At 34.3% G+C, this 17,413-nt stretch overlaps 1 protein-coding gene across 1 annotated transcript in view; it reads right to left on the bottom strand.

Moving 5' to 3' along the window:
• Positions 1-17,211, bottom strand: part of LOC111060340 — a 165,643-nt gene extending 148,432 nt beyond the window's left edge. Inside the window, exon 1 of the mRNA XM_039436170.1 lies at positions 16,856-17,211. Within this exon, the coding sequence (XP_039292104.1) occupies positions 16,856-16,946 (91 nt within the window). The 5' untranslated portion in view covers positions 16,947-17,211. The remainder of the gene's footprint in view (positions 1-16,855) is intronic.
• Between the last annotated feature and the right edge of the window lie 202 nt (positions 17,212-17,413).

The following is a 17,413-nucleotide window of genomic DNA, read 5'->3' as shown; positions in this document are numbered from 1 at the left end:
ATTTTTTCAACTTTACAAATAAATAATAGAGACTATACCACGAGGAAACGTTTTCAGCATGGGTTAATAATTTTATGCTCGCCTACACAATCACAGAAAACTATAGAGGTAACAATCTGAAGAGTAGGCTATATGAGTGAAAATTGTTTCATGTATCATATACATGAATACATAATATAATAAATAATTTGTAAATGTGTAGCTTACCTTTCAATCATTCAATGGATAGAGATCACAAAAATCACAAGACGAACACAAGGAGGATAAAGTATTTCCATAAGCTCTATAGTTTCAATCAGGTACTTGTGGATTAGAATACTGCGTGAGGTCTACTGTTCACAGAACTACTAGTAATATCAATTAGGCTCCATTGTATTTCTGGTATAATCTTCTCGCTGAATAACTACAAACTACTACTGCAGTGCTATAAGAGAAGACCCAATTTGAATCTAGCGCCGGTTTTTCCTATCGCAAGATGGCGTCGAACTTGCTCCAAGCTCTCTGCAAGAGTGATGGGTCGGCTCCACCCCCTGGACGAACACATTACAGCCACTGAACTCTATACTAACGTTAGTATAGAGTTCACTGCTCACAGTATGAGTTGAGTAGTTCCATTGCGCATGCTTCAATACAATTTTGCACGATATTTGAATATTGCAGAATTCATAAATTTCGTGTTTTTAGAATAATTTACTCATTAAAAGCGTAATCAAGTGAAGCCACATGAGTGACTCGTGATTGACACTTGAAATCAATAGAAGTGGTTATCATTTATTTTGAATTGAAAACTTGAAAATGATTTCAAAGTCTTGGTGTGTTATTTTATAAATGGCATGATTTCAAACATAAACTGAAATGTAATTTGAAAAAAATGATATAACTTTCTTAATTTTGGATAGAATCATTTGAAATTCTAGGACAAGGTTGATAAAATGAACAGGAACGTCCATGATGTTTTCAAAATTTTTCAACATTCCTTACTATAATTTAATGAAATTTTAAACTTCAGTAGCTTGCTAACGGCCCGTCTGACGGGATCTTTGCATAGGACAGATGGGAATGTGATGGAAATTTTTGCATAGGAATGTGATGGAAATTTACTTCTACACTAAAATCAGTACAAAATACAACTTTTCATTTTTTTCTTAATAACGACCGGTGCTACATCTGGAATTATTATGTCTGTAATCATGGCTATAAACAGCTGATAAAACACAGATGTTGCCAACCTAACACTCACTAATTCCCACAACGTGGGATTGTTCCAACGTGGGCTGGTTTACCCTATATATTGGGTTCTTCATGTTTTCAATATATTAAATAAGATGATATGAAAGATGGTAATATAATATGGTTTATTTTTTCAACTTTACAAGTAAATAATAGAGACTATACCACGAGGAAACGTTTTCAGCATGGGTTAATAATTTTATGCTCGCCTACACAATCACAGAAAACTATAGAGGTAACAATCTGAAGAGTAGGCTATATGAGTGAAAATTGTTTCATGTATCATATACATGAATACATAATATAATAAATAATTTGTAAATGTGTAGCTTACCTTTCAATCATTCAATGGATAGAGATCACAAAAATCACAAGACGAACACAAGGAGGATAAAGTATTTCCATAAGCTCTATAGTTTCAATCAGGTACTTGTGGATTAGAATACTGCGTGAGGTCTACTGTTCACAGAACTACTAGTAATATCAATTAGGCTCCATTGTATTTCTGGTATAATCTTCTCGCTGAATAACTACAACTACTACTGCAGTGCTATAAGAGAAGACCCAATTTGAATCTAGCGCCGGTTTTTCCTATCGCAAGATGGCGTCGAACTTGCTCCAAGCTCTCTGCAAGAGTGATGGGTCGGCTCCACCCCCTGGACGAACACATTACAGCCACTGAACTCTATACTAACGTTAGTATAGAGTTCACTGCTCACAGTATGAGTTGAGTAGTTCCATTGCGCATGCTTCAATACAATTTTGCACGATATTTGAATATTGCAGAATTCATAAATTTCGTGTTTTTAGAATAATTTACTCATTAAAAGCGTAATCAAGTGAAGCCACATGAGTGACTCGTGATTGACACTTGAAATCAATAGAAGTGGTTATCATTTATTTTGAATTGAAAACTTGAAAATGATTTCAAAGTCTTGGTGTGTTATTTTATAAATGGCATGATTTCAAACATAAACTGAAATGTAATTTGAAAAAAATGATATAACTTTCTTAATTTTGGATAGAATCATTTGAAATTCTAGGACAAGGTTGATAAAATGAACAGAAACGTCCATGATGTTTTCAAAATTTTTCAACATTCCTGACTATAATTTAATGAAATTTTAAACTTCAGTAGCTTGCTAACGGCCCGTCTGACGGGATCTTTGCATAGGACAGATGGGAATGTGATGGAAATTTTTGCATAGGAATGTGATGGAAATTTACTTCTACACTAAAATCAGTACAAAATACAACTTTTTTGAGAATTTTAAATATGGAAAATAAATTATCCTGAGTCTCATATCTGGATTTATTTTTTTGCGCAAAGTTCCATGATATCGTTAACGGTGCGTTGTAGACGATTTTTGCACAGGACAGAATGTGCTGGTAATTCATTTCTACACTCAAATCAGTCATCAAAAATACAGTTTTTGGGAAACTTGGAAATATGGCAAAAATTATTCACATTCCCATAGCTGGATTTAAGCCTATAGCGTAAAAGCTCCATAATATCGTTAATTGTGAGTTGTAGACGATTTTTGCATAGGGCAGAAAGTGTTTGAAATTCAATTCTGCACCCTAATTACTGATCAGAAAGCCTGATTAAAGAAATTGAGACTTTTTGGAAAACTAAAAAAATGCAGTGAAATTTCGCACGTTGAAAACACATTGAAAAAACAGTTGAAGAAAGTTAAAAATTCAAAAGTTTTACACGTTGAAAACATGTTGTAACAACCGGTGAAAATACGTTGAAATTATAACATTGAATATTTTTAATTTTTCACGTATGAAACATATTGTAAAAATCTGGTGTGGTACACTCACACAACTTTCCTTGCTCATATTCGAAACAACGATCAGACTTTTGTATATGTGTATATATAATTGTTTTCAGAGTACTTTTTCCTTTGTGTGAATTGTGAAATTCAATGATTTTTTTGGTCGTCATTTTTTCAAAGTCGTCAAAACAGCTGTTCTACAGATGAAATATCTCGACTATTTGTTCTTTTTATGAACTGCTCTACCTACCTACCTCATGCACGAGAAGGAGGTTACAAAGTCCATTTCTCAAGGATGGGGTGGACCCCCCATTAGTTTCCCAGAAAGGAGACTCATGCCAGTTAATAGAGCTGATAAATAACTATACAGAGTATGAATTTGAAAAAAATCGGTCAAGTTATTTTGAAAGAATCGTGAAAAACATGGTTTTTTTAGTAATTATCCGCCATTTTTCTCAAGAATATTATGGAGCTCCTGCAATTTTCCAAGGAAAAAAATCATGTCATTTGATAGGACTTATGAATAGCTACCCATGGCTTGAATTTGAATTGAAAACTTGAAAATGATTTCAAAGTCTTGGTGTGTTATTTTATAAATGGCATGATTTCAAACATAAACTGAAATGTAATTTGAAAAAAATGATATAACTTTCTTAATTTTGGATAGAATCATTTGAAATTCTAGGACAAGGTTGATAAAATGAACAGAAACGTCCATGATGTTTTCAAAATTTTTCAACATTCCTTACTATAATTTAATGAAATTTTAAACTTCAGTAGCTTGCTAACGGCCCGTCTGACGGGATCTTTGCATAGGACAGATGGGAATGTGATGGAAATTTTTGCATAGGAATGTGATGGAAATTTACTTCTACACTAAAATCAGTACAAAATACAACTTTTTTGAGAATTTTAAATATGGAAAATAAATTATCCTAAGTCTCATATCTGGATTTATTTTTTTGCGCAAAGTTCCATGATATCGTTAACGGTGCGTTGTAGACGATTTTTGCACAGGACAGAATGTGCTGGTAATTCATTTCTACACTCAAATCAGTCATCAAAAATACAGTTTTTGGGAAACTTGGAAATATGGCAAAAATTATTCAAATTCCCATAGCTGGATTTAAGCCTATAGCGTAAAAGCTCCATAATATCGTTAATTGTGAGTTGTAGACGATTTTTGCATAGGGCAGAAAGTGTTTGAAATTCAATTCTGCACCCTAATTACTGATCAGAAAGCCTGATTAAAGAAATTGAGACTTTTTGGAAAACTAAAAAAATGCAGTGAAATTTCGCACGTTGAAAACACATTGAAAAAACAGTTGAAGAAAGTTAAAAATTCAAAAGTTTTACACGTTGAAAACATGTTGTAACAACCGGTGAAAATACGTTGAAATTATAACGTTGAATATTTTTAATTTTTCACGTATGAAACATATTGTAAAAACCATTGAAAACCGTTGAAATCATGAGGTTGAAAAATTCAACCTCGACCAAAAAAAAACACATTACAACGTTGAAAAGACGATCTTGTGCTACCTGGGCAAGCTGTTATAGAATCAAAAGATGAAAATCTGGTGTGGCACACTCACAAACTTTCCTTTCCGTTATGAAAATTGATCACCTGACGCTAGTGTTCCCGCGCTTCTCAAGTCTACTATTCAAAGATCTGAGCCAGCTGGTGACAGAGCAATAACGCTGGAGACACACGAGGTCTGCTATCTCTTCATAGTGAATCATTTAATAGAATCAACAGTTGCCAACAGTTTGCAATAATTGGATAATCACATTTTCTCGAATTTCGAGCTTATTTTTAATTTTAGGTGAAAATATGACTGAACATTAATTGTAGAAATTCTCATGCTCAATCTTTTTTTGTTTAAATTGTATCTGAAGCCTGATAATTGAGAATCTAAAATCAAACTTTGCATAGATGGGGTGGAGCTCCTGAAATTTTTACAGATATGGGACTTGTGGCAGTTGATAGAGCTTATCAATGACTATTCTAGGTATGAATTTGATCAAAATCGTTGGAGTCGTTTTCGAGAAAATCGCGAAAAACCCTGTTTTTGACAACATTTTTTCCATTTTAGCCGCCATCTTGAATTGCATTTGATCGAAATTGTTCGTGTTGGATCCTTATATTGTGAGGACCTTAAGTTCCAAATTTGGAGTCATTCCGTTGATTGGGAGATGAGATATCATGTACACAGACGCACATACACTCATACACACACACATACACACACACACACACACACACACACACACACACACACACACACACACACACACACACACACACACACACACACACACACACACATACAGACCAATACCCAAAAATCACTTTTTTGGACTCAGGGGACCTTGAAACGTATAGAAATTTAGAAGTTGGGGTACCTTTATTTTTTTCGGAAAGCAATACTTTCCTTACCTATGGTAATAGGGCAAGGAAAGTAAAAACTAATAATATCACTTGAAACTAACTATCATCAATTACGTTATTGTCAAGTTGTGGAAACTCATATTATCTACATGAAACAACATGGTTTTTTGTAAATTGATATGTCAGCTATTCCATTCAAGATTCTTGCTTTACAGGAACATGGTTCTACTTCTATTATATTGAAGAAGCGTTTAATGGAACACATATTTTTGGCTCATCAGCTTAAATATTATTGAAAATTGAGTGGAGTTTGTAACATCCGATGAAATTTGAATTAAGTTTGTAGTGTAAAGATTCTTGGACTTTGAAAAAAGTGGAATCAAGTTTTAATTGACATCATAATGTTAATTTATTTCGGAAAGCAATACTTTCCTTACCTATGGTAAGACTCTTCTCCATTGCAAAAAGTGCTAATACCTATTGCATGTTAGAATTCAACGGTATGGTATGCAATTAAGTCTTTTTTTATTTATAACTGCAAACCAATTGGATTAATAATTTATTGAATTGATAGGTGCAAATTAATTGTCATTCAATAATTGTATAAACTCATCAGGTAATTGTGGAACGGTCGTGTGCATGTAACTTGATCATTTTTCAAAGTCAAAATAGCATGGTTGATGTTCCCAGTATCCTTAATTTCTATCAAATCATTCACTCACAAACTAAACTTCCCTGCCATTTCACAGTGTTACTATTTCCTTACTTAACTTCAATTCCTGTTTAGAATCCTCCTAATCATTCAATTTATTATCCAATGTGGAATGCATTTTTTCACTTCCAAAACGGTGATCTTTCAACTTATAATAATTTCACAGCTTTTACAATATTTTCTTCAAGTATCGAAGCTTCGTTTTTCTGTTTCAAGGGCTCCACGTCCAGGGTACAGGGCGTGATCACTCACAGTCTGTAATAATGACTATATAATTATATAATGATATACTCACTGATCACAGCGTACATCCTTGATACTACAGTAATATTGTATCAATCGGATTGTAATTATAATGTTTGAGTTCCAATCATTCTCAAACTTGGATGCTGAATGATTGTATTATTATAGAACTTTGGAAAACAATATCAGATTACATGGTGAAGGTTCCATCAAGCGTTTTCCAATTTGAAACAGCTGATGGAGGAAAGTGATGCAAATTGATTGCAGCGTGGGATTATATTACGGTATCGGATTTCGCCATGAGCCAAGAAGTCTGTTTCGTCAGAAAAATTAATTTCAGTCGGTGTTTTATATTGCAGTGAACGGGAAATACACGTCGAGAGACAGATCAGAGTCACAGCTACATTGTGTGATCCGTTCAGAATAAATTAGCCGGCTGTAAAACACACTGGCGTGTGTCTCGCTCTTGTTGAAGTTTGTGTTTTTTATGGTACACTCTCCATGTCAAAGCGGTAAATTGCACGCCAGTTCCCTAGGCTCCTCTCTCACTCACACTGTCTTTCTCTCTCATGCACCTAGCAACAACTAGTCTCGGAAAACAGCTCTATTTTATATCTGCGGCACGCACGCTCACGTTATCTCAGCCTTGTCGAAAATTCTGAGCCTCTCTTGTCTCGCGAGAAATTTGATGTGAACTCGTGCAGCGCCCCAAAAGGCGAGTGCCTCTTTCCAGGCAGCCCAGCCAAGCGCTACCCTCCCCCACCACCAAAAACACCAACAAAGCCCCGCACAGTTATTATTTCATCTGTACCTCATTCGCGACTGTGCAGTTATTCTCGAAAAACCACATTCCGAGAAGTGGTTCCAAGAGATATTAAGAGGGTCATTTTTTCAACCTCCGATTGGTGATAAATGAAGCACGAATGAATATGAAAGAATACTTTTTTCACCAAAATCTTATAATTATTTTTCAACATAATTGCCGTGAAGGTTGAGAAATTATTTATCACAGTGAAGCAGCCTACCAGAACCTTCTCCATAAAATTCTGATGCCAAATGAGGTTGAGTGGGCTGTGACGTTGTTTTGGAGCTCCTTGTTGGTATGGAAGCTCTGCTCTCAAAGTCATGTCTTGAGTTTGGGGAGGGGATATAAGTTACTAGTGGTCAAGTCAGGTTTGTATAGGGGGTGATCGAAATTATCCCTTTTGATTTGCTGGAGAAGACGTTTGGTTGCACGGGCACTGTGAATCCGAGTTGACATGCATCACGACGATTTCGGAAGTCATTTTTTCTCAATCAACAATTTTCTTTCCTTTTTTCAAATTCCAACAGACGTATTTTAACTGACGTGCACCATTTTCCGAGATCATTCACGCACAACATCATCATTCATAACGTTTTCTGTATTAATTTGTTGTTCGATTTATTCTGAACTATTGCATTTGACTTGCAAAAACGAATAGCTCTACGTAATTAGCATTTGGCAACAGACTCAAGTGAGGCAGCAATTTTTCTGAATCTACAACTCGACAATAATAATTGATCTGGTCACACTAATCACTGGGCGTTTGATGGGGATGTCTCTCATTGTCACATCATGTTTTACATTATGTCGTGGCTCGTGAATTGTGAATTAATACGAATGTAGAAGTGTAATTTGAAGTTCTAACTCCATATAATCAAGGATGTTCTATCCATTCATTCGACAATATTGATCGACCACACAACATAAAAAATGCACTACCTTTATAATTTCAATTTATTTCAACTTACGGTATTTATTCCATTCAATTAGCTTGATTGATACTTGCCAATGTCACTCACGAACAAGTAGCATACAGTAATAAAATATGGAAATCAGAACAATTTAATTATTACTTTTCCCCCTGTCTAAGAAAAAATAGGGCAGAGTTGTGTTTAACTTCTATTGTACAGTAGAGTGAGTCAGCAGCAATTCTAAACTAGGTCATACAACAGTATATAGATTTAGATATAAATGTTTGAAGCAATGGAGCTTGGTTGATCAATCAGGTTTCATTGATTCAATTCAAATTTATCCTTCATACGTGGTATGGCCTGAAAACTCATCAATATTCTACAATTTACAGAAAATGGACAATATTTTCTATAGATAGCAAGCGTTCAAATGGAATCTTCAATACAACAACTGAACCGTATTGAAAAATCAAACCAGCATCAATCTAAATAGAATTAAAGTGGCACATATTGGTATGATGAAGGATATGTTGCCATCCACTTCATATAATTATGTAATTCATGGTTTGTATAATGACAAGAACAACAGTGTCTGTGATTATTATTAACAAGTTCAGAAATCATGTTTTTCCATGAACGACGACGACTTTGTTATCGTGTTATCAATAACACCAACAATGGAGGCTATTACAAAAGGTACATCAATAAGTACGATGAGAAATACAGATTGGTATGGCAGCTGAGAAAATATTGAACTAATTTCAAACGTACATATTATCATTAGCCAGGATGCAATGTTGATTGGAGCCGATTGCGGCCGGTAAATTAAACGAACAGATACGGTCTAATTAGAAGTTTTTGTAAGCCCACGAGGTAAATGAAATCCACCCTCATTACGTATGCGAGGAGAGAGATCCACGAATATGAAGAGAACTGGAGCGGCAGTTACAATTAAGCTTTTGTCTTCTAATTACTGCTCCAACTTGATTTCATCCTTTTTACAGTTCATTAGCCCCGGAATATGTACTCTCTTTCTCAGCTGTATCAACACTTGGCTGGACTAGCTCTTGACTTCTTCAACAACTTTAATTTCTGTCCGGCAGTAGAAACGCTGTTTTCTTTGGCTTCAGTGTAAGGGGGAAGATTAACAATTCTAAAATAGTTGGAGTAATTTTCCAGTAAAAACTCTGATAAGATACGAATCAGGAAGTGATTATTCAACATCCAAAAACAAGACAAGAAAGAGAGTAGAAGAAACCTGAACATAAGCATGATGAGATACGGCCGAAGAGAGTGTGTGAGCATGAATTGAAATATAAACTGAATATGACCATGTTGAATAATTAAAAAAAAATCATCATTATTAACTGTGAACTGTAATTTGGGAAGTACAAACAACAGTATTAAAATGTCATTGTATATGAACGAATATTACAATATCACACGTAATCCATACGTTCAGCATTAATAAAAAAAGACTCCTTTACACTACAAGAGGATACCAGGCCTACAGCGAGACATCTGATTATCTTAAAAGTCCAGCGTATAGGATCGTTTTTCGTATAAGTTACGTATTGTAGGTATTGAACATTTTATGAGTGCTCAAGGTTGAAGAAAGTACATTATTTGGGTTTAAAGCTAAGACGTGCTCTCTCAATCAAGCTACTCGAGGAAAAAAATCTATCAATATTGATAATTATCATAGTTTATTCACTTTCCAGCTATCGTGAATCAATTCGCAACATTCACAAGTTGGAGATAAACAATCTTATTTGGGGAATTTTTTTTTTATTCAATGCTATTCAAGAAATAGAATTAATGATGGTGTATCGGACCTCCGCGCCAGTAGTAATGCCACAAGAAACGCGCCAGTACATTCAGGATTAAAGATTCTTTATCTAAGAAGGATGTTTATGAATAGACTCACTTTCATTTCTATTAGTCAATGAACTTATGTATGTTATTAATTTGAAAAAATGTATTCGATTTTTAATACAAAGTTTACATAAGATATAGAAGCCCTATTAAATAGTTTTTCTATAGTAAATTATTGCAGTTGTTGATACCTTCGATATTAGCAAGAAACTATTGAACTGAATGCTATCTGTTTGTGCTATTTACAGACCCTTGCGAAGCGGGGTAACACCTGCTCGTTTCCTACATAATTCGAGAAGAGATAGGCTACTTACACCTATATTTTCTTTAAACATGAAGAGTTCACATAAACAGTGACTCTTAAAAAATATTCTGCATGATAAAAATACACTGTCATTCAAGCCAACTAAATAAAACACCAAGCTATATGAACCAACATTCATATGAAAGCTTAAAGAGTAAAACACAATTCTACAAGTTTTGTGGAACTGGGATGAGACTTGACTGTAGCTGAGATTTGCATTGAAGGTTTTCAATCGATTAACAACTCATCAACAATCAGTCGCACTAATCCTTGTCAGCTCAATTTTCCACTGTATAAGAACTCAGAGATGAGCTATTACAGAATGTAATCAGAGGCTTAAAAAGTGATGAGAGATTACAGAAATTAACTTTGCGACACTGGAGCTCATCAACATAAATGCTAATGATGATTCAATCAAATTAATTTGAGTTGTTCTTAATCCATAACTGAGAGTTGGTTAGGGTGTGATTTTGAGATTTATTCGGTAGCATTATTATTTTATTCGAGAGGATTCCTCGCATGTTTTGTGAAAATAATTGCAATTATATGAATATATACTTCTAGAGAATAGAGAATCAATCATCTATGAACTATAATTCCTTTCAATTCTACAATTATCGCATAGCCCACCAGATTTTTAAGAGCTTTTAAGAGATTTTTGAGCTGTAGAGTATATTCCTACCACTTATAGAGTGCTGTAAAAGCACTTGTGCACTCATAATATTGTAGCTGAAAGTTGTCATATTTATCTTCAAAATCGTTGATTACAATACATGTAATTAGAATATTGTGATATAATTTGGAAAATATAATGTTGTTATTAATCGATTATATTATTGCAATATGAATTAAAATCAGTCTATCTGAATAGAACTCATAGACGATAGCATCAATAGAGATGGTAAACTATAAGATTCAATATTCAAGATGGATGGAATAAATTGATTGAAAATGATCATACACATTTTAACAGAAATAAAGTAATAGTGATATCTGTATGCAATTTTTTTTCTTTGAGTGAACGGCCACAAATCAATGTGTATTATATGCCTCAGTCACCTACAGTTATCTCACATGTCATACGATCATTTTTATTGCACTGTACACATCTTGGCTGTTTTTCATTGGAACAATGTGATGGTTCAGTCCGTGGGAGCGTACTTTGTGACATCATCCGCAGTTCCAAAAAGCCAGATCGTGAATGCCTACCCATAGCCAATCTTTCAAAGTATAATTGTAAATATATCACACATATCTGGCATGTGGAACAAGGAGGGAAGTTGCTCTGGTTTGCTCGTCCTGACCCATATATGTATTTTAATGTAATTGGCAAGCATTACTCATTCTTCTCATCCAAGATATCATCATTAAGTGCAAAAAAACTATTTCTCAATTAGAATAATGACCAGGATCAGGAAAATAATCATTCGTGCCCACTGATCTCTGATTCTATTTCAAATAGAAAATAGATGACCCCTTTCGTAGACAATCATAAAACTAACTTCTGAAATCGTTGAGGTCAAGAATGAGAATGGAAAAAATGGAAATGATGATGGAAGTCTACAGATGGAAATTACTGAGATGTTGCAATTATTCAAATGCTAATGAATCAACAATTTCATTACTAAACGAAAGCCCAAATTAAATGCTGTAATTCACCTCGAAGACTTCTGCTACTCCTACTGCAAATATTGACAACAGGGTAAACAGCTAGATGGAAATTCGATGAGCGCTACTATTCAAAAAAGAGATTGTCAGTTTGGTGTAAGGGTAAGCATTCCTGACCGGCAATTAGGAGGTACTGGGCTCGATTCCCGGGCTGACAAATATTTTTTTAATAGTAGCGCTCATCGAATTTTCATCTAGCTGTTTACCCTGTTGTCAATATTTGCAATAATAGAAGTCTTCGGGGTGAATTACAGCATTTAATTTGGATTTTCGTTCAATAATAAAATTGAAAATGATGAATTTTCACATGAATAGAGAAGCGATGTAGCTCACCTCTACTCTGATGACATGTTCAACATGCAAAATTCATGAACTTCAGACTAACCTGTACGGTACTCATAAAAAAACTGTGGAAATAGTTCTGCAATGTGATAAATGTTTGCGTTGAAAAAATCACATATCCGAACTGTTAAATCCACCTTCATATTCTTATTGAACGAGTTACAACAACAATGTTTCCATTTGAGATAAGTGGGTACGAATTGGTTTCTATATTAGTTTAGCTTCGGATAGCCTAATTAAAAAATGAGGTATAAGAATGATTGGAGTGTTTCGGAGCTTGAACTTGTATGTAAATAATGGCTAGTTTCGATAGTCAACGATATCGATGGATAAATAATGAATGGATTTACAGATTCAGATCGCTTGATTTCTACCAAATATCGTGACGCAAGCCTATGAAATATCAAACCAGTGAGTCAGCCCAACCGCCCTTTTTGTAATTATGATAGGAATCAGAATGGAATGTGCTGGAACGTATTCTATCAAAGGATTATCCTGAAACTCTGCTGGAGGAATTAATTAGAAATTCCAGCTCCCCTTGCGCTCGGAAATCCGGGAGCTCAAGCTGCAAAAATCATAAATATGATCAAAGTCTACTCTTATTGTTAAATTCGCATTATGATGTGACCCGAAGTTCATTATCTGGACATATCCGTGGACGTATCCATTCCATCAAAAGACCTTCATCACAGAAAACGTTGGAGATATTTTTTCATTCTGCATATAAATGAGCATCAGAGTAAACTGATTTTGGAGAGAATTTATGGTACGGTTCTAATTAAAATGAAAGCAATACGAACCTTTATTATGGGCTAAGACTTTATTCGAGATGAAAGTATAATATTGAACGTTTTTTAAAGATCAATTATTGATAGATGGAGATTATTTCTTGTTGCGGTTGAAATAGCTTGAACTTTTAATCAAATTTATGTAAATTTTCAATATTATGTCATACTTAAGTCAGTTGACTGAATAGCTTTTGATCTGACAGTAGTTGACTATCAATGTTAAACTCAAAATTAGGAAGATTTATTTATTATACTATTTCTCCATACACTTCATATACGCTGTATTATAAACTAATAACGTGATAAATTTGTAATGTAATATCAGAAGCAAGATAATATTCGAAATAAGACATTAATTTATATCACAAATAAAAAGGTCTAATCGAGTGGAAAAATGGGATCAAATTTAGTAATCCGATTTCCACAAATCACTATTATGTTATTTCGACTTCAACTTCAGCCAACTTTAAGAATCACTAAACAAATTTCAAGTTCCAAGTATTATCAATTGTATAATCATGTAAAGCTCTAGCTGCTAGCACGAGAAAATACAAGTAAAGTATTGAATATGTAGGCTTTTATGATAAACTTCATATCTATTTGTTTCAAAATGTAATTGATTATTCATCCATGATAATATTTTCCAATTGGGAACTTGTTGAAGTTTCGTCACAGGAAAAGTTTTCAATTTATTCTCCCTACATTCAATAATTTACACGAGCCGAGCGAAGATTCTCCCATGAACCACCTCCTGCTGAACTTTTCAGAGGGATTTCTTTTCGCCAGCGAAAATATACGAGACCAAAGTAATCTCTTATATTAGATGAGTAGAAGCTTACTTGGTCTCACTGAATGTTATTAAGTAATAATAGATACTAAAACTTTTAGCTCGTAAACTCTCGAGTTTTCTGATTAGATGCGAGAATTCCCTAGTCCCACTTTGAACTTAACAAGCCCTGTCTACGTTCATCAAATTTCGGCCAAGAGAAAAATATGAATGAAAATACCGAGATTTTCCACTGCAGAGATCAAAGTCTAATATTCTCCCACGTAATTTTTCTCTCCTGTTTTATTTAAATGGATTTTAATTAGTGAGATTCACAAATAGCATTCCTGAGATCTTAATATTAATGGCAGCAAAAAGGAATTCTCTTAATCTAGGGTCCTGAATCATTATTATTTCCAGAACGGTGTAGTGTCATTTTTCTATCTTGTCATCGTATTCCACCTTCACTTTTTGTAGATGAGAAATTATAGAAATTCAGTTCTATTTTTTGTAGAAACCTCTGTTCGCTGAATAAGTGAAATTTTGATGAAGCTGGAATACTTGAATATCTTCAACATATTTTTTTAATTTTTCCTATTCATGCTTTTGATTTGTGTAATTTCGAATGATGTATGGATGGATAAATATCTATGGTCTATGTCCTTGGTAGATCATCGATTCGAATAACATCATGGTTGCCGTAAAATTATGTAATACAACAAAACCAATACAAGGAGAAACAATGAACGAGTCTGACGTTTGTGCGATGACGTCATTGTACATACGTTGAATTTAATACTTTCGTACCCCATGAAGTATCAAGTTCAGCCAAATTATAAGGAGAGATAGAACTTGTTTTGAGATTTGAATTATCATGCTATACTTCAAAACAATATGCAGCCTTTCTCACAAACTTGTCAGATAGACATGATTTATTTGTGAATTGGAAATTGATCATTTAAAAAATCTTCACCATCAGTATCATCCTCCTCCTCCTCCTCATCATCATCATCATCATCATCATGAAAAAAGATTTACCTTAGAATATTACATGACTGCTTCTGGTGACTTCACGCATGGATATTCAGTAACTAAATAAAAATAGATAGATTCGTGAAAAAAGTTTTATATCTATGACTCTTAAAATGTATTATCTTAATTCAATATTGTACCCACGTACTATTTATGTACAATTCATAATGTACTAGATCAGAATTATTTATTTTTTCTACAAAATGGATTTAAAATTTCAATTCCTTACAATAGAATCGCGTTCATAATCATTTTAACCTTCAAAATCAAATTATTTCCATGAAAGCCTTGGAGGTAGCAATATTCGAAATAAGTAGTTCCAAGATCTTGGCATGAAGCTTTACTCGCGTATCCACATTGAGCCACAAAATCCCTCACTGTTTTTGTTGAGAGAGCTTGTTAAATGTAATTCAACTAGTAAATTAATACCCTCTGCAAGCTAAGCAAGGATACTTTTATCGCTCACTTGAATGGGAATTCGATAATTTGGAATAATATAAGCAGGAAATTGGAGACTGAATGGAAGGTACTTCTACGTCAAAAAAGCATTTGCCTCACGCAAAATTTTAACGATATACCACAGACATTTCTTCGAAAAGAAGATCGTATCTTATGAGAAGATCTCTCTGTGTTGTTGTGGTGTTGATTTTGTGGCTTATATCCATATTGAATGAGAATTACTTGTTATTGTTTGATGGAGCTGATAATAGTGTAACAACCGAGTGTAACAACTAGTATCTCAAATTGTTCAAATTAATTAGTGATTTTATGAATACCAAGTCGTTTCCATTTAATAAAAATAAATTTCAATCAATTTTAGGATTCAATATGAAAAATTGTCCACCAGAAACCTACATCAAATATTGATAACATTTTGATCTCATACAGCATACACTCAATACCATTATCAATATTACGTTGCACATTTTTGAGGAAGGTACGAGGAAACTCTTGCAATTTCTTTCCCCATCTAATGTTTTATCATCAAGTGCTGGTTTCCCTTTTTTCGGAGTTCAAACCTCATCCATTCCATCAAACTACTATTCCTCTGTGAGTTCTATTTACATCCTTCAGAATATCAGTTCCATTTTATCAATTTCCTCGAGAAATTCATAGTTTGAGCGATTCAATTGGAGGGCTCAGGATAGAAATTCACATGGACAGAGAGAGAACATTTTTCAGGAGAGCGTTGTTTGAGTTTGATGTACGTGTATTCCTTTTCCACCCCTTAAGCATTTGAGGTATCAATGCACAACACTATACTATAGGCTTTGTGCTTTTCTACTCAATGTTCTGTCTTTTTACAATCTCGTAAATCCAACTGTATTCAATTCACCCCTCCCAAATTCCAAGAAGAAACAGCTGTGTGTGATAGCTTACTGTAGTAATGAGAATCACAATTTTGGAAATTCCGGTTTATGTGCATTATCTCTACCTATCCTTTATTTCATCTATTTAACATACAGTTTGATATCTATAATAAGAAGCCTTTGTTACTTGTGGAGTACAGTATCATCTCGTGATTCAATTATATATCATGTCTGGATGTCATTCCTAAGCTCCATACTACAAGATACCAATTTTAATTTTGTCTTGATCGTCTAGGTACGATCTAGTACTGAAATATCTAGTTTAGAAAAGACTTCTACTCTCTGTATTGTCCGTTAACATTAGCTGATAGGATTCGAAATAGAACGATGAAACGTTTATGCTGTGACATTTATTGGATAGGAATGTCATTAATTGGATTGTCGTCCTATTTCCAATGATATTTGAGACGAATGTGACTGTAACTTCAATATATGAAGACGATTATACCCAAATCCGAATGATTGGAAATTTGTTTCTTGTTCCAGTAACGCTTATCTGTACCTTTGTGTGTTCAGAGCAGTCGTATATTTCAAGCGTGTCTATTTAATATCATTGAAAAATATCAATCTAAGATAGCAAATCCACTTTTCATATCACATGCCACATCAAAAATGCTTTGTCTTCTAGGAACATACCATGTATGTAGAAGAGTAAGAGCCATACGCTCAAAACCAACTTGGAGCATGAGGAATCCATCATTTCGGCACTGAAGAAGATGTTTTGCATCAAGTAAAACAGTTTACATCATAAAAACACAGAAGTCTAACACTCGTATTACGCAATTATTACACACAGAATAAAATTAATGAAGTATGCAAATAATAAGGTAAAGGTACGGTAGATTGTTCAATGTCTAACACGTTTTCACTGGGTGATTGACAATCAAATTTGATGAGCGTCAAGATTTACTGTTGAAAACAACTGGCCGGAAGTAAAGTGCAAGACATGCACTGAGGAGTAACGCCGGTGAAGCACTGAATTCGGAACTCTCCTTGTCAACTTGCCGGAGCGCGGAGCCTGCCAAGATCCACGCATGCGCGCTACACACCTCACCGGCGGCGTCCTTCTCACCCTCACAGCTCGCTCAGCTTTTATTGGATTAGATTCTGTGGAAAATTTTGAATTTTCACAACTCTTTACCGAACAATAGTGTTCGTTTGCGGCGGCAAACAGAGACATGACGTCGTATTCGG

This window comes from Nilaparvata lugens, chromosome 1 (assembly GCF_014356525.2).
Source record: "Nilaparvata lugens isolate BPH chromosome 1, ASM1435652v1, whole genome shotgun sequence".
NCBI lineage: Eukaryota > Metazoa > Arthropoda > Insecta > Hemiptera > Delphacidae > Nilaparvata > Nilaparvata lugens.
Note: the sequence above shows the minus strand (reverse complement) of the source record. Positions and strands in the feature narration are given on the sequence as shown.